This window comes from Mustela erminea, chromosome 19 (assembly GCF_009829155.1).
Source record: "Mustela erminea isolate mMusErm1 chromosome 19, mMusErm1.Pri, whole genome shotgun sequence".
Taxonomy (NCBI): domain Eukaryota; kingdom Metazoa; phylum Chordata; class Mammalia; order Carnivora; family Mustelidae; genus Mustela; species Mustela erminea.
The window spans coordinates 11,708,693-11,734,506 of NC_045632.1; the positions used below are offsets into that span (position 1 = coordinate 11,708,693).

At 46.0% G+C, this 25,814-nt stretch overlaps 1 protein-coding gene and 1 long non-coding RNA gene across 9 annotated transcripts in view; one reads left to right on the plus strand and one right to left on the minus strand.

The window, feature by feature from the left end:
- Positions 1-25,814, plus strand: part of ZNF667 (zinc finger protein 667) — a 48,885-nt gene that overhangs the window by 15,660 nt on the left and 7,411 nt on the right. The window contains exons 1-5 of one of the 8 annotated variants that reach the window (XM_032324670.1): positions 10,398-10,907; positions 13,983-15,102; positions 15,279-15,370; positions 17,111-17,237; positions 18,822-18,914. In XM_032324670.1, coding sequence (XP_032180561.1) covers positions 15,311-15,370; positions 17,111-17,237; positions 18,822-18,914 — 280 coding nt within the window. In that variant the 5' untranslated portion in view covers positions 10,398-10,907; positions 13,983-15,102; positions 15,279-15,310. The other 7 variants (XM_032324667.1, XM_032324668.1, XM_032324671.1 and 4 more) reach the window with 7 other exon arrangements.
- Positions 76-3,221, minus strand: LOC116579436. Its single transcript, XR_004281248.1, has 3 exons — positions 2,700-3,221; positions 2,141-2,414; positions 76-408 (listed from the first exon to the last, which is right to left on the minus strand). It is a non-coding gene; the product is annotated as an uncharacterized LOC116579436 (long non-coding RNA).

The following is a 25,814-nucleotide window of genomic DNA, read 5'->3' on the forward strand; positions in this document are numbered from 1 at the left end:
ACAAGTAGGCAGAGAGGCAGGCAGAGAGTGAGGAGAAAGCAGGCTCCCCGCTGAGCAGAGAACCCAGTGCGGGGCTCGATTCCAGGACCTTGGGACCATGACCTGAGCCAAAGGCAGAGGCTTTAACTGAGCCACCCAGATGCCCCTAGTGAGTTTGTTCTTATCACACAACAAAACGTCTCAAAATAGGCAGCTGTTATCCTTGCCTCAAAGGCTCCATGAGTCTGTGCCTGGGAAGAGCTGGCATGAGAGACTATACGGGCCTTCTCTTGGGCTAGAGGGCAGCAAGTCCTCTCAGACAAGAAGCAGATGCTACATGTGACGGCATATCTGTAGGACTCTCTTCTATCAGAGAAAGAGACATCCTTTATTTCCTTTCAATCCTCCAGAACGCTTTCTTCTATAGTTCTGAGGTGAGAAACAAAGGCAGAAGAAAAATTATTGAATTTCCTTATTACTTACAGCCCACTGACAAGTCCTGGAAAAAGGCAGAGTGACATTCCTCTAGGAACTCAGCTGCCAGGATGTTGACACTTTGCTAAGCGTAAAAGGCAATTCCACTGGACCACCCCCCCCCATCCTCTAAGTCTCCTTTAACATATAAAAATTCTGTTGGAGGCCGCCTGGGTGGCTCAGTTGTGAAGCTAAGCGTCTGCTTTTGGCTCAGGTCATGATCCTGGAATCCTGGGATTGAGCCCTGCACTGTGCTCCCTGCTCGGTGGGAAGCCTGCTTTTCCCTCTCCCCACACCCCAACCCCCGCGTTTGTGTTCCTGCTCTCACTGTCTGTCAAATAAATAAAATCTTAAAAAAAAATTCTTTTGGAAACTTCCTTTATCTCTACATAGACCCCCTCAAATACATGTTGGCATTCATCTCCGGATGTATGACCCACCAATGTAGATCTGAAGGGTCTCATGACTCAGGTTTTATTAGACGGTAATAAATGGCCTTTTTGTAACAATAGTTAGCCCTCTGAAAGTCCTGAAAATCTTGCTTCCAAAATTCTGTAGAGACTTACACTATTCCTAACCCTCTTCCAACTTGAAAGTATATAATAAGCCACTCCTCCTGACCCCAGTGTAGTAGCTCTTTCCTTCCTTCCTTTCTTTCTTTCTTCCTATTTTTTTTTTTTTTAAAGATTTTCTTTAATTTTGAGAAAGAGAAGAGAGCATGATTTGGGGCAGGGGCAGAGGGAGAAGCAGGGAGCCCAGGGAACCCAATTCCAGGACCCTGGGACCATGACCTGAGCCAAAGGCAGATGTTTCAGCCACTAAACCAGCCAGGCACCTCCCCACCCACCCCCAGTGCAGCTCTTTCTGCCACAGGTCCTGTGCCCCATGCTTTAATAAAACCACCTTTTTGCACCAAAGACGTCTTAGGAATTCTTTTTTAGACATTGGCTTTGAGCCCTAGCATCTTTCCTACATCAATCTCCACGATTGTGGATACCACCTCTATTAGTTATGATTCTACTGTTTTATACCAGCTTGGCAAAATTCTTGCACATAATAGAAACTAAAGAATATATTGAATAAATAAAAGAATAAATGAAATACTAAAGTGGCTTAAGATCAAGCTCTAGAATATCATTGTGACTTTGTGCCAGAAATTTCTGGCTTGAACCCAGAGCTCTCAAAATTTCATTTGTTAAGAAATTGCGCAGTCTCTCAATCTCAGGTTTGTATGCTTAAACTATCAGGATTTATTTATTCATACCTTCATTCCCAAATTCACTTAGCAGCCTCAGGGCCTGTGGATACCCCCACCCCCCCCACCCTGCGCCAGTGAACTCCTGAGGGAACTCGCCTTCCCCAACAGCAGGTGTTAGCTTCAAGGTGTCAGTCAAATTCCAGAGGCCAGCGAGAAACCGACAGAACAAAAGACACGGAATGGACTATGGGCCTGGTTCCGGTACAAGCTTGTTGCCTTCCACACGTTCACAGGATTCTTGGGAGACGGCTGCCTCATTCAGAGAAACGGGCAGACCAGGGCCTTACCAGGATTTAGGACATCTCAGCCCTGGCCCTCTGGTTTCTCTATAGCCATGCAGTGTCCAAATTCATAAAGCTCTCTTCGGTGCATGGCTTCCCAAACTTTCCCACCAAAGTTTCCCTAAACAGCAGAAAGAATGATACTCACTCTTGGGAGGTGATCTAAGGAAAACACAGAACTGCCAGATTGCAGGTTTTCTTGATTTTCTTGGCCATCCCCTTTGTTCCAGCACCACCAGGTGTGCAGAAGAATCTTCCTGTTCAAGAAGCTGCTTCCTCCAAGGAAAAACCCCTGAAGGGGTGAACAGGACAGGGGTTTTGAAGTCCCCAGGACCTGGATTCGGAAATCAGCTCTGACCTTTGCTAGCCCTGCTCCTTTGGATGAGTACTTTCCTAATCTCCTTGTGCCTCCATTTATGCACCTGGAAACCAGAGATTTCAGTTAGAAACAACTGTGAGTAGGGTAAAGGATTAAATAAAACCTTAAGTGTGGGATTCCTGGGGGGGTTCGTTGGTTGGGGATCTGCCTTCAACTGAAGTTACCATCTTGGGGTCCTGGGATGGAGTCCCACACTGGGCTCCCTGCTAGGGGGAGTCTGTTTCTCCCTCTCTCCGTCTCTCTCTCCCCCTTCCCTTTTCCACCCCCATTCATGTATTCTCTTTGATACATAAATAAAATCTTAGAAAAACACAATACAAAAACAAACCTTAGGTGGAAAAGACATTTTTGACCAGGGACTGTGATGTGCTAGGTGCTAGCAGCAGGGGTGGTAGTAAAAGTCCTAATAATCATCTCTGGTAACTGCTATTTTCATATCACCACTGCTTTGTCACACAATCGGAAATCCAAGAATTAGTCCCTCACACATTTCCTCTTAGTATCTAGCCCCGGGAACTCGTTCATTCATCCGGTCAGGCCAGCGCAACCACAAACCCTGGATTTGCACCAAACAGGCTGCAATACCGCGCTTTGCAGTAAGAAGTAGGTCCTTGTCCTTTGCCCCTTCCTGGCGCTGAGCTCCCCAAACCGTTGGAATTCCTAAGGGAGGAGAGAGTGAAGGGTGTCTTTTGTCATGTTAAAGGCACCGCAGTGTAGGAGTGGGGGTGGGGGGAGGGACAAGGGACGCCTGGGGTGGGGGCTGGTGGTCAGGGGAGCCAACCAAGTGACTAGAGGGCTCGAGCTTTCACTCCCACCCCCCCAGCTCTGTGGAAGGAGGAGGGGCTGGAAACTGAGTCCAGTCACCAACGGCCATGCCTACGTAAGGAAGCCTCTGTCCGGGCCCTCCAGGCTGGCGAACACGCGGAGGCCCCGCCACGGCCGAAGCCGGGAGCCCAGTCCCGCGGACTCCGTCCGGCCGTTTTAGGACGGCTGGCGACCTAGTGAGTGGACGTTTGGCCGAACCGCGTGCACCGCTCTTAGCGTGTTGGTCGAACCCGGCGAGGCGGGTTACGGGAACCTCCGACGGGTGCACTGGGCGCTGTTGTCTGGTCGGGGTGGGCGCGGACCCGGGCACTGGGCTCCTAACCGCGGGCGTCAGAGTCGTCCCGGCCCCTGGGTCGGAATCAGGCTGAGCGGAGGAGCCCGCCGGGGTCAGAGGACGGTCTGAGGGTGGGGAGAAGAACGGAGCCGGCACACGCGGTCCCAACGGTGGTTTCACACGCGTCCTTACACGAGCGCGCGCCTGTACAAACGCAGCCTCTGTGCACGCGCACTGCCCCACAGCCGCGAGGGCCGGGACCCAGGGTCAGGTGGGAGCTCAGCTCAGCTCCTAGGCCCCACGAATCCGTGTCACAGCTGCTCTGCCGTCGTGCGAAAGCAGGCAAAGTCCGCACGCTTGCGGGACGCACGCACGCCCCGAGACACACACAACGACCCACCCTGCGCCTCCCGCTCGCAGACGACCAGGCGCGGGGTTCGCGACCGCAGCGCAGGCCCCTCGCCTCTCAGACCCCCAACCGCGAAGGGGGCGGGGCCTCGGGCACCGCCGCCGCGCTCGGCCGTGACGTCAGCGCGCGCCGCAGGAGCTCCCGGGAAACTTGGGCTGCGGGACGGGGAGGCGCCACGCGAAGGATCCTGGGGTTCTTCGTTCTACGTAGGCGCCAGTGGGATTCCCTGCGGGCCTGGAGGAGCATCCCTCCTCCATCCCTCCTCCGTCCCTCCCGCGAGTCCTTTCGACTGCGGCCTGACAGATCTCTGCGCGCAAGCCCGGGTCCCTCAATCGCACGTTTTGGGCCTGGCTCTCCGGGGCCGCTCCGCGCGGCGCCCCGAAGGCCCCGAGGACGTGCATTCTGAGCTCGCAGTGCGCACGCGCGAGTGCGCGCGGCAGCACCCGCGGGTGAGCCTTGCAGTGCGAAGTGGAGGGCGCTGGGTCGAGAAGCCCCCGGACGGGCATCTGCTGGTGTGCACGCGATGAGGGTGGCCAGCTGCGGAGGCTGGGTTTGGGTCAATGGATCACGGAAAGACTGCGCCTGAGGGCGTCAACATAACTTAGCGAGAGGAGCGAGTCCGCGCACCGCGCGGTAGGGTCTGGTGTGCGCGGCCCCGTGTGAAAGATGGGATGGTGCAGGGGCGGGGCCTGGCGCGGCGCGTGCGGCAGCGCCCCCAGGGCCGCTCTGATTGCGCGGCAGTGCTTACGTACGTGCCTTTCGCGGGCGGGGGTGGGGGTGGGGCTCAGGCCCAGCCTGTGGGAAGGTTCCGGGAGAGGTGAGTGAGCGCGTGCGCGCCGCGTGGCTTTGTTTAGGGGCGGGGCTGGAAGTTCTTGGGGACGCCCAGTGGGCGGGCCGGCGGCTGGTCTACGTGTTGCTCGTGTGAGGGGGCGGGGCTGGCGGTGCGTCTGGGGTTACGGAGAAGAGTGCGCAGGCGCGGCCGGGCGCGGGATGCTGCGCAGATTTTGGAGTGGGCGCTACCCGGACGCGATCCCTGGGGACTGAGGTGAGTGTGAATGCGTGTCTGTAAAGTGGTGAGGTTGTGCGGGGTCGCGGGGCGGTGCGAGGTCGTGAGGAGGCGCGGGGTGGTAGGTCGGGGGTGGCGCGGGGTCGTGAGGCGGCGCGGGGTGGCAGGTCCGGGATGGTGCCCGGTCAAGGGCCCGGGACGGTGGGGGGGGCGTGACGCGGGGCTCGAGCTACGCGCCCCGGGCTGCGTGCGCAGTGGAGGCCGGCACTGTTCGGGATGCGTGGTGGCGGCTGCGTGCGGGAGACGGACGGCAGGTGTGGGAACGGGCGCGTGTCCCGGACCGTGGGCTTCCCTGTGCGGGGCGGGGCGTTTGGGAGCGGGGAGCGGACGCGTGCAGGCGGCATGGAGGCTCCTGTTGGCGGAGCGCGTTCGTGTGCTGCCTCAGACCCGGGGGCCGGTGCTCGCCGTGTGGGACGCCTGTGGGGTTGCACTGGCGTATCTGCCCCGACGGGAGGGTTCTGCGCGGCTGCGCGTGCTGCCCGCCCGGCTGGGGTAGGAAGGAGGCCGGAGTGCCCTTCGATGAGAGGGAGGGCGCGCGGAAGCGGGCGCCCCAGGGCGGGAGAAGCCAGCCAGTGACACGGGTGCGACCCCGGCGCAGAGCTGTGGGTGCCGTGGGTCGTAGCGCTGGGTGTCGTGTGAGGTTCGGGGGTGGAGGTAGGGTCGCCGTGCTGAATGCTTGGGGGGCTTCGGTCTCAGAGCCTCAGAGGAAGGCCCCACGGTGGAGCGCGGTGCTCCCGGTAGCGCAGCTACCTCAGTGTGTAGGGGAAGGGAGAGCATGGCCCACGTGGCCTCGGGGACCGCTGGCTGCGGGGGCCTCTCCTCTCCTTTCTAACGGGGGACTCCAGGTTCCGTCACTCACCACTCGTGCAACTTCCAGAGAGGTTTTGGAAATCCACTTCTCCTCGTTTCTCTTCCCACGCAGGGATGGTAGTAGTAGTGATTTTAGCCTTGTGGACGGTGAGGAACATGTAAGTGAGTGTTTGATTATTAAATAATGACCCCAAGGATCTCACACCCACCTAGAGAGCAAGATCCAGGGGAAGAATAGCAGAAGTTGAGCCCAGAGCGAGGGTTTTGGAATCATATAAAATAACCCTAAAGTCTAGGCTAGATAGGTTCAGAATTCTCTGGTCGGGGTCCTGGGAGGGCAGTAGTGGGGTGTGGGAGGGGAGACTAGGAGTCCTGGATCTTCCAGAATGGAGATGTCTCCAGGGAGCCTGTGAGCTGAATATCCTGGGTTGGGAAGTAGCAGGGCCCAAGGAGTAGTATTTCCCAATGACACAGGAATTGGAGATGTTTCTGTGTCAGACCAGGGTTTCTCATTCTTTGCATTGTGGATATTTTGGGCCAGGTAATTTTTTTGTTTAGGGGTGTGTGTGTGGTGGGGGGGGGGCCTGCCTGTTGTAGGATGTTTAGCCTTATCCCTAGTGTCTACACACCAGATGGCAGCAGCACATCCCCCTCCTCTACGGGCTGTGAAAGCAAAAATGTTTCCACACATTGCCAGGTGTCCCCTGATGGGCAGAGTCACCCCAGGTGAGAACCACTGGTGTATAGGGCACACCATGGACTTTACTAAAGTGTGAGGATAGGTAGGAGAGTTGGGGGGCTGGAGGAGAGAGGTGATAAAGGGATGATGATCTCTAGGTGAGATAGTGTCTGTGGTCTGCAGTCTGGGTGGGCTCTGAGAGGCATCACTTACTTTGTGGTGTAGTGGCCTGCCATGGGTCAGGCACTGTGCTAGTTAACTGGCTAGACTGATTGCAGTTCATCTGGAGTGTGCATTTGATAGGAAGACAGTTCAGTTTATATTGAGCAGTCATAAGTGGTTGGAGAAGTACAGCAGGGTGAAGGGATTATGGCTTAAGCACAGGATCAACACCCAGATTTCCCATCTCATTCAACTCCAAAGCTGGAAAGGGCCACCAGCAGTGACTTGGTGGTATCCTTTGATCAGGGAATCCAAGAGTTTGGCTTTGAGCTTATCACAGACTTTTCTCCTTTAGCACTAAGGTCTGGGTTTGGGGCGGGGGTGGGTGGGGTAGGGGGGGTGGATCTGATCTTTTGCCCTGGCTCCTGAGGCTCATAGATACTGGCATAATGGTCCTAAACTATGGCTTCTTGGGGCTCCGAGGTTGCTCAGGTTAAACATCTGCCTTTGGCTCAGGTTATGATCTGAGGATGCTGGGGTTGAGCCCCATGTGAGGCTCCCTGCTCGGCTGAGAGCCTGCTTTTCCCTCTCCTGCTCCTCCTCCCTCTTGTGCTCTGTCTCTCTCTCCTACGTAAATAAATAAAATCTTTAAAAAATAAAATGAACGATGACTTCCTATTAGCATCACCTTGGAAAGTTTTTACTTACTCATTTTTTTTTAACCTATTTTTTTTAAGATTTTATTTATTTGACAGACAGAGGTCACAAGTAGGCAGAGAAGCAGGCAGAGAGAGAGAAGGGGAAGTAGGCTCCCCGCTGAGCAGGGACCCCCATGCGGAGCTCCATCCCAGGACCCCGAGATCATGACCTGAGCCGAAGGCAGAGGCTTAACCCACTGAGCCACCCAGGTGCCCCTTTACTTATTTTTTTAAAGACTTTATTTGGGGTGCCTGGGTGGCTCAGTGGGTTAAAGCGTCTGCCTTCGGCTCAGGCCATGATCCTGGGGTCCTGGGATTGAGCCCCGCATCAGGCTCTCTTCTTCAGTGGGGAGCCTGCTTCCCCCCTTTCTCTGTGTCTGCCTGCCTCTCTGCCTACTTGTGATCTTTTTTTTTTTTTTTTTTAAAGATTTTATTTATGTATTTGACAGAGAGAAATCACAACTAGATGGAGAGGCAGGCAGAGAGAGAGAGGGAAGCAGGCCCCTGCTGAGCAGAGAGCCCGATGCGGGACTCGATCCCAGGACCCTGAGATCATGACCCCAGCCGAAGGCAGCGGCTTAACCCACTGAGCCACCCAGGCGCCCCTACTTGTGATCTTTTAAAAAAAAAAAAAGATTTTATTTATTTGTGAGAGAGAGCACGTGCACCCCGCTTGCATGAGCCAGGGGAGGGAGTAGGTTAAGGCAGAAGGAGAGGGAGAAGCACTTAGCCGTTTTTCTATTGATGGGTATTTTGGTTATCTCCAGTCTCTTGATAATTTGTATTTGGTAAGCACTGGCACTGTTCTAAGTGTGTTACATGGTTTTATTCATTTAATGTTCCAAACAGCTCTTTGGAGTCATTGTTACTTGCCCCATTTTCCAGTTGAGGAAGCAGAGGCCTAGAGAGGACATGAGAGTTCACCCAGAGAAGGGTTGCAGAGTTAGAAGTTGAGCCCAGACAGCCTCCAGGCTCATGCCCTTAACTGTAGAACCTTAAGTGCCTATTCCTACAAGTCTTGCCACAATGAATACCTTTGTGTGTAATTTTATCCACATGCAAGGACTTCCAAACACAGTACCAGAAATGAGATTTACTGTGTTAGAGGGGAGGTGTACCTTCAATTTTCAAAGATTTGCCAAATTACCCTCCACTGAGGTTGTGCTAGTTTCTCTCCTGCCTGCACTGTATGAGAATTCTACCCACAGCCTTCTGAGTGGGTTTCAGGCTTCCTTGGTCTTTTGGATGCGTGGTGTATACTGAGATAAAAGGGGTAAGGAAGGTGAGGAATTACTGTGTGCCTCTTGCTGAGGATAGTTTCTGTAAAGGTAGTACATGTAAACTTCCTAACAGCTAAGGGTTTTCTTTACCCCAATATTTGGCAGATGCAAATTTTGAATCCAGAATTATCTAATATCAAACTGCTGTTCCTTCCTCCCCAGCAGTGCTGAGTTTCTCAGAGAAAATTGTTCTGTGGGCAAGAATTGTGGTTTTCTAATTTGGGGTTGGTGCAAACAGCATTGAGAAACCACAAGATGGACACGATTCTACTTCATGCAATAATCTGTTCCACCTGAGGAATTGGAAGGGAAAAGCCAAGGGTTGTAATTAACTGATAAATAGTTTAAAGTAGGATATTTTTATCAATACAAGCTCAGATTTATTATGATGTAGGATGCCAGTCATGTGGATGTTTGAAAATGAAGCAGAATCAACCAGCAGAAGTTTTCTATAATGATAAAGCTGCTTTGGGTTCTCTTCTGGACCACAGAACTGGGCATTACCATTACAGTTTGGGACTGTTAGTCAAAAGTAGGAGAACTCCCAGACAAAGAATGCAGCTTTGTCCTAAGAGACTTTGTGGTAGTGGAGTGCTGGGCCTGGTTCACACTAGATCATAAACCTTTTCCCAGTTCTGTGCTCAGTGACGTGAGTTTGGTAGCTTGCAGTGGGGCCCTTAGGGGGCGTGTTTACACCATGGAAATTGGCAGGTCCTACAAATCACCCAGATAACCCTGCCCTGGAGTTTAATGCGGAGAGAATTCAGGCCTCTGAAGACTTTGGGTAGGCCCCTTTGTCTAGTTTCTGCATGAGGGTAGCCTTGCTCAGCACAGTCACAGAATGGAAGGCCAGACCACTTGGTTGGTCACTGAGTCACAGCTCCTCAACCTTAACATGAATCTCCCCAAGTCCTGTAGCCAGTCTGATATAACAAAGGTAAACGTCTCGTAACTGTGGTGCCATACTGATGTCTCTTAAACCCTGCCAGAGTGGACAGCAGGGGTATTTCACGTATAGACTCCTGTGTCACACCAAGAGGGCAGATTGTGCTGCATGTTGGTAGGGGCTCAAGCCTAGGTGCCATTACTTAAACCTGTGTGGCAATAGGCAGGTCCATGTTGAGGTTCCTTTTTTGCTCTAAAGATGGAAGAAGATCATGTGATTTATTTAAAATATCTAGTACAGGGGTGCCTGAGTGGCTGGCTCAGGTTATGATCAGGGTCCTGGGATTGAGCCCCGCATCAGGCGTCTTGCTCAGAGGAAGTCTGCTGCTCTCTCTGCCCCTCGTTTGTATTCTTTTTCTCTCAAATAAATAAAATATTTAAAAAAAAATTTTAAATAAAATATCTCGGGGCATCTGGGGGTTGCTCAGTTCAGCATCTGCCTTCAGCTCAGGTCATGATTTAAAGGTCCTGGGATTGAGCCCCACCTTGGGCTCCCTGCTCAGCGGAGAATCTGCTTCTCCCTCTCTCTCTCTGACTGTCCTCCCCACTTATGCACTCTTTCTCTGTCTTAAATGAAAAAAAAAAAATTAAAAAAAAACCTTGTACTTTATTAGCCACAGAGGTGATGCCATTCCCCAGGGATGAGTGTATTCTACACGCACACCTGAGCACTTCCCCAGAGCACGGGGGCAGCGCAGTGACTCAGCCTTTCCTAGACTCGCAGCCCACAGCACTGGCCCCATCCCACCCTAACAACAACAATAATGATAAATTCAGCTGCCCTTTGAGCACTGACCATGATACTAGTATCCCACCCAAAGAACTGCACTCAGGTTGAAGAGGTCCCTCTTCCCTACCTGAGGGGGCCTGGGACAGCTCTTTAAAGAAGTGAAGGCACCACACCATGGCACTTGGGGTGTGCACGTAAGTGGATGGAGACAGACGGTAGCACCAGATGGACTAAACAAACAAGTTACATAGTGTTTTGGGGAAGGACTCAGTCTTTCCCCATGTGTGTCCTTTACTCACATATAGCATGGCCCTTCTTATACCAAATGTGTGAGGTTTTTTCCTCATGAGGCAATTTTTCAACAGCAACTGGGCGTCCTACAATTTAACTCCGTTCTAACCACCCTGTCTCCCTGGAGATAGTGCATGATCCCATGGGTTTAGGACTCAATCCCATGAGACTGCCCCTCTACTTCACAGACCAATCACAATAGTAGATCCCAGGCTACCCACAAGTTCTGTCCAGCATGCTACAAATCAGAAGTTCCCCGTCTCCTCCAGTTCAACTGATTTGCTGGAGCAGCTCATAGAACAGAGTGGAAACATATTTGCCAGTTTAGTAAAGGCTATGTAGAGGGTACAGATGAAGAGCTACATAGGTGAGCTATGTAGGTGAGGTCTGGGCGGGTACCAAGTGCGGGAGCTTCTGTCCCTGTGGATTTGGGGTGTGCTGCCCTTTCAGCGTGGATGTGTTTACCAGTGTGAAAGCTCTCCAGACCCCATACTATAGGGATTTTGTGGAGGCTTCCTCTTGGAAGCATGATCAGTCAGTCATTAATTCCATTTGCAGCTTCTCTCCTAGAAGATGCCGGAGTGAGGTGGAAATTTCAAGCTTCTACTCATGGCTTGGTCTTTTCTGGTGACCAGACCCTGTCCAGGAGCGACCCAGAGTCACCTCATTAGAACAAGAGACGTTTCTAGTGTTCTTATCACTGACAAATTTATGAGGGTTTTAGCAGTTCTGTGCTATCAAGGAAGGGGTCAGAGACCAATATATACCTTTTTTATTCTCCCAGTCATAGACCATTAGTGATCAGAGTTATGAAGAAGAGAGAAGTCAAGGCTGGACAAGAGAGACTGAAGAGTGATCGGTAGAGGGTGAGCGGCAGGTTGCAGTGTTACTAGAAGGGTTAGGGTGAGACTGGCAGAGAAGTAAGATCGGAGCATAGAGCAAAATGAGTGAGGAACTGAGGCAGGGCTGTGGTAGCACATTCGGGGACTGTCAAGGAGGGCTGCATGAGGAAGGAGAGAGATGCAGGACCTTCATTCAACTTCTGTTAATCTTCATGACAGTTCCAGGAGTTCTGTATTGTTCTCATTAAGGGAAGAAAATGGTAGAGAGGTTAAGTAACATGGCCATGGTAGCACACCTAAATGAAAAGAGTTACCACACCCAGGTGGTCTGACTCCAGCATAATGTGTTTACTTATTTTTTTAAAGATTTATTTATTTTATGGGGCGCCTGGGTGGCTCAGTGGGTTGAGCTGCTACCTTCGGCTCGGGTCATGATCTCGGGGTCCTGGAATCGAGCCCCGCATCGGGCTCTCTGCTCAGCGGGGAGCCTGCTTCCTCCTCTCTCTGTGCCTGCCTCTCTGCCTGCTTGTCATCTCTCTCTGTCAAATTAAAAAAAAAAAAAAAAGATTTATTTATTTTAGAGAGTGTGAGAGAGTGAGTATGAAAGAGTGTGGGGAGGGCAGTGCTAGAGGGAGAGAATTTCAAGCAGACTCCCTGCTGAATGTGTAGCCTGATGTGGTGTTTGATCTCACAACCCAGAGATCATGACCTGAACTGAAATCAAGAGTCAGACGCTTAGCGGACTGAACCACCCAGGTGCCCTCAGAGTGATGTGTTTAACACAGCCTTTCCCTCTGACCTAGAGGGTTAGCAGGGTATCTGGGTTAACCTCAGCTTGAATCCTGGCTCTGCCACTTTCCACCCTATGACCTTGAGCAAGTTATCCCCACTCTGTGCTTCATGTTCCTCATCTGGAAATGGTGTTAGTGGAGTGAGGATTAAATGATGATCTTCCTAAAGTAACACCTTGCATGTTTAAGCACTCAGTATTCATTTTAGTATTAGTCTTAGTTTTATTACTATTGCTTACTACTAATGCTTTTATTACTATTGCTTACTACTAATGCTTTTCTCTTTGTAAAGAGAAAAGCATGATAAACTAAATGTTCTTCTGACTGGATTCCTTTAAGCAGTATAGGGTGATCTTAGGACTTGCATTTGAACTAAAACATACCCATTCTCAAATTCTAAACATAATTATGGCCTTGGTTTCATTTGGCTTCCCTAACTCTACCCTCAAGAGAGGGAAAAAAAATCTGTAGAGAGAAATATTCATATTTCCATATTCCAGACTGTATGCAACTGTACCTTTTTCATAGAAAAATCACCAAAAATCACCAAAAGGGCCTTGGTGGCTAAGTTGTTAAATGTCTGCCTTTGGCTCAGGTCATGATCCTGAAGTCCTGGGATTGAGTCCCATATCAGGTTCCCTGCTCAACAGGGAGTCTCCTTCTCCCTCTGACCCTTAAACCACTTGTGCTCGCTTGTGCTCTCTCTCAAATAAATAAATATAAAACAGAAAAGAAAAATCAAAAGATTTTTATGACATATTCACTATTGCACTGTTGTTGGCACTGAAGTATGTTGATGGCATTCTTTAGAGGTATGTGCTGAACCGTGTAGACATGAATTTTGATCGTGTTTATAATTTTGAAATGATTGCAGAAAAAAAGGAAAATGTTAACATTTGGTGGAAAAGGAATCAGCTGTTCATGATACTATTCTTTTCTCTACATTTCAAATTTTTCAAAAAGGGGATGTATAAAGTACACTCCATTTCTGCCTTCTGTAGACCCTGGCCTTCTCCAAAAGACAAATTTAGAGAGCTAAAGTCACTGCTAGCAGAAATGTTTCTCTATAAGATGATGTTGACATAAAATGTCAGCCCAGTTTCATCATGCCAGGAAGCATTCTGGACTGGTTATTGATTCAGTCAGCAAGTATTTCTTGAGCACTCCACTGTGCAGATATATTCTCAGCTCTCAGGAGAACAGTGAATGAAACAGTCAAAGTAGCTTGCTCTCAGGGAGCCCAAGTCAAGGTGGGGGAGATTGTCCCCACACAAACACAAACGTAAGCTGTTCTAGGGAGGCAGGTTGTGCTATGAAGAAAATGAGGCAATTGAAAGGTATAGACTCCAGTATAGAGCAGTGTTATCCTGTGGAAATGTAATGCAAGACATAAATTTTCAATTTTCTAACAGCCACATTGAAAAAAGTGGAAAGAAACAATCATTACAGTTAATCTTAGCACATTTTATTTAATATATCGTAACCATCAGTTAGGAACAAAAATAGGAAATATTTTATATTTTTTTCATACTAAGTCTTTAAAATCTGTGTTTTACACATGCAGTACACTTCAGACACTTAATTTTTACTGTTTGATCTGTATTTATTTATTGATTGATTGATTGATTGAGAGAGAGTGCACAAGCAGGGGGAGAGAGAAAGGGAGAAGCAGACTCCCCGCTGAGCAGGGAGCCCGATATGGGACTCAGTCCCAGGACCGTGGGATCATGGCCTGAGCTGAAGGCAAACATTAACCAACTGAGCCATGTAAAGGGTTCAAATGAAGAGCTACATAGGTAAGCTACATAGATGAGGTCTGGGCAGATAGCAAGTGTGGGAGCTTCTGTCCCTGTGGATTTGGGAGTGTGCCCAGGTGTCTCTTGATCTGTATTTAAATTTCATAAAACTTACCATTGGAAAAATAGATTCACATACCCAGTTATTTCAAACATTCTTCAGAGTTCTACAGTAATTAAATCGAGGATCAGTTTTTAATTTTAGATTTAATTTTAATTTGTTGATTTTAATATTTATTTTATTAAGACTTTAGTAATAAATTAATTGAAACTAAATAGCATTAAACACTCTGTTTCAGTAGCCTTATTTTCAGAATTCACTTGTCACCAGTAGCTAATGCATGTATAACAGCATAGGTGCAGAGTGATGCAGTGATAGAGGGGCCTAGTCCATCCCACCGAATTTCGATGTCGGATTTACACATAACCTGCCTGATGAATTGCCTCTTCAGCTCTTGCATGCCCTCCACCTCTCACCAGCATCCACAGTGTACTCCCCACAGAGCCACTCATCAAATTTTGTTAAATGTTAAGTGACATACTCCACTCCTCAGACTCCTGCTCCCTCAGTGATGTCTTACCATGCTTAGAATCAGTTCCAGACCACTCACAACCCCTTTGTGTTGTGGCCCCTCCTGAGCTCAGTCATCTCAGAGCTCTCCATGTCAGAACTCTCCATCTCACTTGTTCTGCTTAAGCACACCATTTACTTTCCTCCACACACCCAAGTACACACCTGCTGCAGGGCCTTTGCGCCTGTTGTACCTCTACCCAGAATGCTCTTTCCCAAGCATCGAAATGCCTGACACTTGTACTACAGTCACACCTCAACTCGGTGTTGCATCCTTGGAGAGGTTTCCCTCAACCACCTCTCCACCCCCAGCGCTATTTTGGAGGGGGGTTTGTTTTGTTTATATAGCAATGATCTCAGCTCACTCTGTGTTCTATATGAACTTGCCATCCCTGGTGGAGTGTAAGGTACAGGGGAGCTGGTAATTCTGGTCTAACTCTTCTCTTTCCTCAGCACCTGGGACAGTGCCTGGCACATAGTAGATACTCATTTGCCTCCTGATCTGGAGCCTTCTGTGATCCTGGGAAGAGAGAGCACTGACTCTGCCCCTTCCCTGAGAAGGGTCAGGAATGCTGCAGAAGACCTGACCTCCCTTCATGTGTGTCTGTGCACCTATGTGTATGTTTGCTTGCGCATGCACGTGTGACTAGGGTGAAGGACCAGGGAGTTCTTACCCTAAATACGCTGGGACTACCCAGAAGGCCCTGTCATCCTCATGACTTTTTTCTTTTCCCACAGCCCCACCTTCTCTGCACTGGGCCCTTCTCCAAATGCGGACCCTCAAGGGGGAGGAAAGGATGCCTGCTGCGCGAGGGAAGTCTAGGTCCAAGGTAAGTAGTCACTGTTCTTGCGGGGAAGTTCCATCTTGTAAGACATTGGTCATTCGCTTTCCTTCCATGGAAGCTTCCTGCCTGACAGAATCCCATCCAAGTTCTGGTCTTTGTTTCCTCCCATCAACCATGGAGGGTAGGAGGATGAGAAGAGTTCCAGCAGCCCATGTAACCACTCAGTGCCCTCCTCTCTTTTTTTCTTAGTGTGCATATGGCTATTTGCCCATTTGTTTAGCATCTCCAGGTTGTGTGCCTCAGCTGTTCCTGGGTGGAGGAGGAGAGCCACCATCATTTCTCAAGGTAGACAGGAGTGCCCAGGCAGCATCTGCTGAGGCAGAGGAGGATTCAAGGTTGTGCTCTAGAGTTAATCTGTTAATGTCTCTTTGTTTTTATGTGTATAGCCCATATTTACAAGGAGGAGCTCTCTCTGATTTCAGAGATTCCACATAACCTTTCATTCAGATTGGGTTCTTTGCAATCAGGCCAGTGAGTCAAGCTTCCGTTAAAAAACACGCTACACCACTTTAGATGATGAAGTGATTTTCTAAAATAAGCATCTTGAATGCGATTTCTCTAATAAATACTTTTTCCACAAACTTGGCTGCTCAGAACATCACATATTTATGGTGCACAGTTTGTGGGTTGGAGATCAGGCACAGTGCAGCATGGCTGCGTCCTCTGCTTTCAGTCTCCCAAGGCTGCAAAAAGGTATTGGCTTGCTGTGTGGACAGACCTGAGGCTCAGGTCACATCTGAGGCTCTTCAGAACTCACTGTTTATTAGCATATTCAGTTTCTTATGCTTGCTTGCTTGCTTGCTTTTTTTTTTTTTTTTTTTAAGATTTTATTTATTTATTTGACAGAGATCACAAGTAGGCAGAGAGTCAGGCAGAGAGAGAGGGGAGGAAGCAGGCTCCCTCCTGAGCAGAGAGCCTGATGTGGGACTCGATCCCAGGACTTTGGGATCATGACCTGAGCCAAAGGTAGAGGCTTTAACTCCCTGAGCCACCCAGGCGCCCCTCTTCTGCTTTCTACATGTCCCTTCCCCAACTCCCCCCATCTTCAAGCCAGTAATAGCAGATCAAATCAGGCTTCAGATTTCTGACTTCTTTTCCACTCCCCTCTTCCAGCTGGAGAAAATTTCCCTACTGTTTTGGGTTCCTGTTATTACATTATCTGCTTAAATAATCCAGGATAATCTCCCTATTTAAGGTCAAGTGATGAGTAACCTTGGTTACATCTACAAAGAACCTTTGGCCCTTTGGCTCTTTAGAGAGTATGTAATTAGGGGCATTAATCAGAAGCCATATTGCCCAGATTGAACTCCAGGTCCTCCATTCACTAGTTGTGGACCTTCCGTCCATAAGTGACGCTCCCGTCTCTGGGTCTCCCACTTCCTGATCTGTAACATTGCTGTGATTCTCTCACCAGTGCTGTGGTCACTGGCTAACATGAGTCAGTACCTGCAGGGAGCTTAGAAAAATGCCTTTCCTTTGTCAGTGCCCAGTAAATCGAAGTTGGAACTGCTTTTTATGGGACATAGTTTTTAATAATAGCTACATCATATTGTATTGTGTTATGTTTTATTTAATGCACCTGCTGCTCTTGGCCTCAGAAGGTCAAATGTTTCCTGAAGATTCCTGGTACCATAGATCTCCCATGTTTGGGACAAGTTCCTTGTTGTCTCCAGCCATTTGGAAGCATAAACCTGTGGTGAAAGGACATGTGATTTTCTGTTTCAGGTGCCAGTGACATTTGGGGATTTGGCCATCTACTTCTCCCAGGAGGAGTGGGAATGGCTGAGCCCCATTCAAAAAGACCTGTATGAAGATGTCATGTTGGAGAACTACCAGAACCTGGTCTCTGTCGGTAAGACTCTCTCCACCCTGTAATCCACAACCAACCCATTGTGGGACATAAATTAGTCTAGTTAGGAAAACAGAAGCCACAGCAGTTTTGTTTTTTAACAGCTGTATTTGTGGGGCGCCTGGGTGGCTCAGTGGGTTAAAGCCTCTGCCTTCAGCTCAGGTCATGATCCCAGGGTCCTGGAATCAAGCCCTGCATCAGGCTCTCTGCTCAGCGGGGAGGCTACTTCCTCCTCTCTCTCTCTCTCTCTCTGTGTCTCTCTCTCTGCCTGCCTCTCTGCATACTTGTGATCTCTGTCAAATAAATAAATAAAATCTTAAAAAAAAACCCAGTTCTATTTGTATATATATGTTATACATATATATATGTTATACATACATGTATACATGTTATACATACAAAGTATATAATTCAGTGGTTTTTAACATATACACAGAACTGTACATCCATCACCAGTCAGTTCTAGAACATTTTCGTTACCCCAAAAGAAACCCCATATCCATTAACAATCAGTTTTCATTTCCCCTTGCCCACTAATTCCTCCAGATTAGGCAGATACTAATGGTTTTTCTTTTCTTGGCCTTTCATAGAAATGGAATCATAAGTATGATTCATAAGGAATCAAAGATCCTTTGTGTCTGGCTTCCTTCACTTAACATTATAGTTTTGAGGTTCATCTACGTTTTAGCATATTATCTGTGTGCCCTTCCTTTTCATGGCCAGTAGTATTCCACATTTTGTGTATCCATTCATCAGTTGATGGGCATTTGAGCAGTTTTTCACTCTGTGGCAATTATGAGTGTGCTGCTGTGAATATTAATGTATGAGTTTCTGTGTGGTTGTGTATTTTCATTTCTTCTGGGTATATACATAGGAGTGGAATTGCTGTCATATAGTAATTATATTTGTAACCTTTTGAGGACATCTGGTTGTTTTAAGAGAATTTAAGAGGAGGACTCTACTTAATGGCTCTGATTAAAAGGAAAATAGTAGACAGAGGTAATGCAGAGATGGTAACCGCAGGGTGCAGCCACCATCCTTGGGCTAGGGATACAAGGGGAGATTTGGGCGGGGGTGGGGGGTTGTTTAGGACTTAGAGGAAGGGATTCAGACTCCTGAAGGGAGAGGTGTGCTGACTAGTCTGTTTACACTCCTGAAGGGTCAGGATGAGGCTAGTTCTGAGAGTGTGGGGAAAAAAGAAGCAGAATTAAAATCAGCAGAGCCCTGTTGATGGATGCTGACAGGGAGCTTCTGGTGAAGAAGCATGGTTTGCAGAGCCCCAACCCCTGCACACAAAACAGATCAGAGAAGGGTGGGATTGGGAGCTGAAGGGCAGGCAGTAGCTTAATAGCCAGCCTCCGGAGTTTCTGGTCTGATTTTTCAAGAGCATAATTCGCTTTGTAGACTTAGAAATGAGCAGTTCTGCTTGCTGTGACTGAACTTTCCTCCTCCTCCTCCTCTTCCTGCCCTTCACATCCTCTGTGCTCCCTTCGTGCTCCTAAGTCCTCATTCCTGTTGACACGGGGCTTGGCTCTGACGTCTGGGCATCCATGTCGTGCTCAGTTCTGATGTTTTTCTTGAATGTAGGACTTTCCTTTCGGAGGCCAAATGTGATCACCTTGCTGGAGAAAGGGAGAGCGCCTTGGATGGTGGAGCCAGTGAGGAAGCGCCGGGGCGTGGGTGAGTGACTGAGAATCTAGAATCGAGGCTTTCGTGTCACCGTCGTAAGCATACCCCCAATCCTGAGAGGGTGGCCTCTTGGAGATGTTTGCAAACTGCCAGTTTCCATACCTTAAAGGCCCCAGGCCTGTAAAGAATAAATTCTAGTCTCTTTAGTGTGAGCCCCAGAAGGAGAATAACCAACATTTAATAAACCCTTCCTACGTACCAGACGTGCTTCTGAGTATAGGTTCCTTCCGGTCCTGTGCGGTAAGTACTATTACTGTTCCTGTCTTATATATGAGGAAACCAGGTATCAGAGACGTTCAGTGACTTGCCTAAGGTAGCCCATGTAGGAAGTGACAGCAGAGCCAGGTTTGAACCCCACAGTCTGGTCTCAGAAGCTCAGCTCTTAATGCCTCATCCCCATCTATCATGTTCCCTGCCTCAGCATGTTCTGCTTTCTCTCGTGACAGCATTGCTCATGGTAATTTCACACTTGCATCATTTTCTTCATTCTTAAAAAAAACCATTTTCCACAACTGTTCATTTTGATTACTTTCTAAAAACTCATTCTCTTTTCTGACAGATTTCTCTTTGGTTAGGTTACTTTTACTTACTTATTTTAACAGTTTTATGACTTTTTTTGTTGTTGTTTTGTTTGTTAAGTAGGGTCCACACCTAGTATGGAACCCAACATGAGGCTTGAACTTATGGCCCTGAGATAGAGTCAGACTCTTAACTGACAGGCACCCCTGAGTTTTTTTTAATTGTAAAAAAATTCATGACATTGAATTTATATCTTAACCATTTTAAAATGTATAGTTATGTATATTCACATTGTTGTGCAACAGATATCCAGAACTTTTCCATCTTGTAATAACTTTTGGAACTGTATTCACAAAACACTAATTCTTCCTCCATCCTTCCACCTAGCCCTTGGTAACCACCTTTCTTTGTATTTCTCTGATTTTGATTGCCATGGATCCTTTGTATAAATGGAGTCTTACAGTATTTGCCTTTTTGTAAGTGACTTTGTTTGCTGTGCATAATGTCCTTGAGGTTCATCCATGTTGTAGCATGTGACAGGATTTTCCCTTTTTTTTTTTTAAAAAGGCTGCATAATATTTCACTGTATATATATCATATTTTTTTAATCCATTTATCAATGGCTATTTGGGTTGTTCTGCTTCTTGCCTACTGTGAATAATGCTCTAATGAACACAGAGTACAGATAGGTATTTAAGATGCCGATTTCAATTTTTTTTTTTTTTAAGATTTTATTTATTTATTTGACAGAGAGAAATCACAAGTAGATGGAGAGGCAGGCAGAGAGAGAGAGAGGGAAGCAGGCTCTCCGCTGAGCAGAGAGCCCGATGCGGGACTCGATCCCAGGACTCTGAGATCATGACCTGAGCCGAAGGCAGCGGCTTAACCCACTGAGCCACCCAGGCGCCCCTCAATTTTTTTTGTATATATACCTGGAGGTGGGAATTGCTGGATCATACCATAATTCAATTTTATTATTATTTTTATCATTATTATTATTTTTTAAATACTTCAATTTATTATTATTTGGGGATCCTTCATACTATTTTCCATAATGGCTGCACCATCTGTCATTTCCACCAACAGTATGTAAGTGTTTCAACTTTCTGTCAACACTTGTGATTTTTTGGGTCTTTTTGGTAGTGGCCATCTTTACAGGCATGAGGTGATATTGTAGGTTTGATTTGCATTTCCCTAATGATTAGTGAGGTTGAGCATCTTTTCATGTGTTTATTGGCCATGTGTCTATCTTCCTTGGAGAAGTGTCTATTCAAGTCCTTTACCCATTTTTAAAAATAGCGTTGTTATTTGTTGATAAGTTATAGTTTTTTATATATTCTATATATCAGTTCCTTATCTGGTGATTTGTAATTATTTGTTCTTATTCCATAGGTTGCCTTTGTACACTATGATTGTTTCTTTTGACTTGCTAATGTAGTCCCATTTGTCTGGAGTTTTTTGTTTGTTAATTTTTGTTTTTATTTGCGTGTGCTTTTTTGTGTCATATCTGAGAAATCAGTGCCAAATCTAATATCCTAAACCTTTTCCTCCAATGTTTTCTTCTAAGAGTTCAGTAATTTTAGGTCTTACATTTAGGTCTTTAATCTTTTTTGAGTTAATTTTTGTATAAGGTGTAAGGTAAGGGTCCAATCCAAGATCATTCTTTCGCATATAGATAATCCAGTTTTCTTAACACTGTTCGTGGAAGAGACTGTCCTTTCCTCATTGAGTAATCTTGGCTCCCTTGTTGAAAATCATTTGATTAGATATGCAAGAGTATATTTCTTGGCGTTCTATTTTGTTCTCTTGGTATCTTTTTTCTACTACCACACTGTCTTAATTACTGTTGCTTTGTAGCAACATCTGTGTATCAAACAATCAGTAGTGTCCAACTAACTGAGCCACCCAGGAGCCCCAAAGTTCTGTTTTTTTTCATTTAGTTCAAAATATTTAAAAATTTCTTTTGTGATTTCATGTGTTATTCTGAAATGCATTATTTAATCTTGATGTAGTTAGGGATTTTCCAGTGATCTTTCTGTTACTGATTTCTAGTTTTAATTTCCCTGTGGTCTAAGAGCATTATGTCATTTCGGTCATTTGTTAAGATATGTTTTAAGGCTCAGAGTGTGGTCCATCTTGGTGAATGTTCTCTGTGAGCTTGAGAATAATGTGACTTCTCTTTTTGTTGAATGAAGTGGTCTATGGATGCCACTTATATCCAGTTGAATGAAGGTATAGTTGAGTTCCCTGATTTCCTGCTTACTCGATTTGTTCTTTTATGAGAGAGGGGTGTTGAAATCTCTTAACTGTGATAAGAGTAATTTGATGCTTTGTTGTTCGGCATATACCCATTAAGAATTGTTATGTCTTCTGAAGAATTGATTGCTTTGTCATTATATAATGACCCCCTTTATCCATGATACCTTTCAGTGCTTTTAAGTCTGCTCTGTCCAAAATTAATACAGCTATTCCTGCTTTCTTTTGATTTGTGTTAGCATGGTATATTTTTCTCCATTCATTTACTGTCATTATATGTCTTTATATCTAAAGTGAGTTTCCTTTTTTTTTTTTTTTTTTTTTTTAAAACAATGTATAATGTATTATTAGCCCCAGGGGTACAGGTCTGTGAATTGCCAGGTTTACACTCCTCACAGCACTCACCATAGCACATACCTTTCCCAGTGTCCATAACCCAACCACCCTCTCCCTTACCCCCTCCCCCTGGCAACCCTCAGTTTGTTTTGTGAGATTAAGAGTCTCTTATGGTTTGTCTCCTCCCAGTCCCATCTTGTTTAATTTATTTCTCTCCTACCCACTAGACCCCCACATTGCCTCTCAACTTCTTCCTATTAGGGAGATCATATGATAATTGTCTTTCTCTGATTGACTTATTTCGCTAAGCATAATACCTTCTAGTTCCATCCACGTTGCTTTTGATGGCTGCATCGTATTCCGTTATATATATATACCACTTCTTCTTTATCAGTTCATCTGTTGATGGGCATCTAGGTCCTTTCCATAGTTTGGCTATTGTGGACATTGCTGCTATAAACATTTGGGTGCACGTGCCCCTTCAGATCATTACATTTGTATCTTTAGTGTAAATACCCAGTAGTAAGATTGCTGGGTCATAGGGTAGCTCTATTTTCAACTTTCTGAGGAACCTCCATGCTGTTTTCCAGAGTGGCTGCACCAGCTTGCATTCCCACCAACAGTGTAGGAGGGTTCCCCTTTCTCCGAATCCTCGCCAGCATTTCTCATTTCCTGACTTGTTCATTTTAGCCATTCTGACTGATGTGAGATGGGATCTCATTGTGGTTTTGATTTGTGTTTCCCTAACGCCAAGTAATGTGGAGCACTTTTGCCTGTGTCTGTTGGCCATTTGATTGTCTTCTCTGAAGAAATGCCTGTTCATGTCCTCTGCCCATTACTTGATTAGATTATTTGTTCTTTGGGTGTTGAGTTTGATAAGTTCCTTGTAGATTTTGGATACTAGCCCTTTATCTGATACGTTCTTTGCAGATATTTTCTCCCATTCTGTCAGTTGTCTTTTGGTTTTGTTAACTGTTTCCTTTGCCGTGCAAAAGCTTTTGATCTTGATGAAGTCCCAGTAGTTCATTTTTGCCCTTGCTTCCCTTGCCTTTGGTGATGTTCCTAGGAAGAAGTTATTGCAGGTCGAAAAGGTTGCTGCCTGTGTTCTCCTCAAGGATTTTGATGGATTCCTGTCTCATATTGAGGTCCTTCCTCCATTTTGAGTCTTATTTTCGTGTGTGGTGTAAGGAAATGGTCCAGTTTCATTTTTCTGCATGTGGCTGTCCAATTTTCCCAACACCATTTGTTGAAGAGACTGTCTTTTTTTCCATTGGACATTCTTTCCTGCTTTGTTGAAGATTAGTTGACCATAGAGTCGGGGGTCTATTTCTGGGCTTTCTATTCTATTCCATTGATCCATGTGTCTGTTTTTGTGCCAGTACCATACTGTCTTGATGATGACAGCTATGTAATAGAGCTTGAAGTCTGGAATTGTGATGCCACCAACTTTGGCTTTCTTTCTCAACATTCCTCTGGCTATTTGAGGTCTTTTCTGGTTCCATATAAATTTTAGAAGTATTAGTTCCATTTCTTTGAAAATAATTGATGGGATTTTGATAGGGATTGCATTAAACATGTAGATTGCTTTAGGTAGCATAGACATTTTCACAATATTTGTTCTTCTAATCCATGAGCATAGAACATTTTTCCATTTCTTTGTGTCTTCCTCAATTTCTTTCATGAGTACTTTATAGTTGTCTGAGTATAGGTTCTTTGCCTCTTTGTTTTTTGGATTTGTTTATTTTTAAAAAATTTTATTTATTTATTTGACAGAGATTACAAGCAGGCAGAGAGGAAGGGAAGCAGGCTCCTTGCTGATCAGAGAGCCTGATGCAGGGCTCGATCCCAGGACTCTGGGATCATGACCTGAGCCAAAGGCAGAGGCTTTAACCCACTGAGCCACCCAGGCACCCCAGGAATTAATTCTTCTTTAAATGTTTGGTAGAATTCCCCTGGGAAGCCGTCTGGCCCTGGGCTCTTGTTTGTTGGGAGATTTTTGATGACTGCTGCAATCTCTCCTTACTGGTTATGGGTCTGTTCAGGTTTTCTATTTCTTCCTGGTTCAGTTTTGGCAGTTTATATGTCTCTAGGAATGCATCCATTTCTTCCAGATTGTCAAATTTCCTGGTGTATAGTTGCTCATAATATGTTCTTAGAATTGTTTATACTTCTTCGGTGTTGGTTGTGATTTCTCTTCTTTCATTCATGATTTTATTTATTTGGGTCTTTCTCTTTTCTTTTTGATAAGTCTGGCCAGGGGTTTATCAATCTTATTAATTCTGTCAGAGAACCAGCTCCTAGTTTCATTGATTTGTTCTATTGTTTTTTTGGTTTCTGTTTCATTGATTTCTGCTCTGATCTTTATTATTTCTCTTCTCCTGCTGGATTTAGGCTTTCTTTGTTGCTGTTCTTCAGCTCCTTTAGGTATAGGGTTATGTTTTGTATTGAGATCTTTCTTGTTTGTTGAGAAAAGCTTGTATCGCTATATATTTTCTACTCAGGACTGCCTTTGCTGTGTCCCACAGATTTTGAACTGTTGTATATTCATTATCATTTGTTTCCATGAATTTTTTCAATTCTTCTTTAATTTCCTGGTTGACCTATTCGTTCTTTAGAAGGATGCTCTTTAGCCTTCATGTATTTGGGTTCTTTCCAAATTTCCTCTTGTGACTGAGTTCTAGCTTTAGAACATTGTGGTCTGAAAATATGCAGGGAATGATCCCAGTCTTTTGGTACCGGTTGAGACCTGATTTGTGACCCAGGATGTGATCTCTTCTGGAGAATGTTCTGTGTAGTAGTGAAGAATGTGTATTCTGTTGCTTTGGGATAGAATGTTCTGAGTATATCTATAAAGTCCATCTGGTCCAGTGCATCATTCAAAGCCCTTGTTTCCTTGTTGATCTTCTACTTGGATGATCTGTCCATTTCAGTGAGGGAATTGTTAAAGTCCCCTACTATTAATGTATTATTGTCGATGTGTTTCTTTGGTTTGGTTATTAATTGGTTTATATAGTTGGCTGCTCCCATGTTAGGCGCATAGATATTTAAAATTGTTAGATCTTCTTGTTGGGCAGACCCTTTGAGTATGATACAGTGTCCTTCCTCATCTTTTATTATAGTCTTTGGCTTAAAATCTAAGTTATCTGGGCGCCTGGGTGGCTCAGTGGGTTAAACCGCTGCCTTCGGGTCAGGTCATGATCTCAGGGCCCTGGGATCAAGTCCCGCATCGGGCTCTCTGCTCAGCAGGTAGCCTGCTTCCTTCTCTCTCTCTGCCTGCCTCTCTGCCTACTTGTGATCTCTCTCTCTCTGTCAAATAAATAAATAAATAATCTTTTAAAATAAATAAATAAATAAAATCTAAGTTATCTGATACAAGTATTGCCACCCCAGCTTTCTTTGACGTCCATTATCATGGTAAATTGTTTTCCACCCCCTCATAAAGTGCATTTCTTAATAGCACACAGTTAGGCCATGTTTTTTAATTCTCTCTGAATTAAATCAAATTAAATTCAATCTCTCTTAATTGGTTTAAACTGTTGATATTCAGGTGATTATTTATATAGTTGGATTGATATGTACTATATATATAATAAATACATATATAAATATACTTCTTTATTAACACAATGTATTATTTGCCCCAGTGGTACAGGTCTGTGAATCATCAGGCTTACACATTTTACAGCACTCACCATAACACATACCCTCCCCAATGTCCATAACCCAGCCACTTAAAATAAATATTTTTATTTGTTGTATTTATTCTTTGCTCCTATTTTT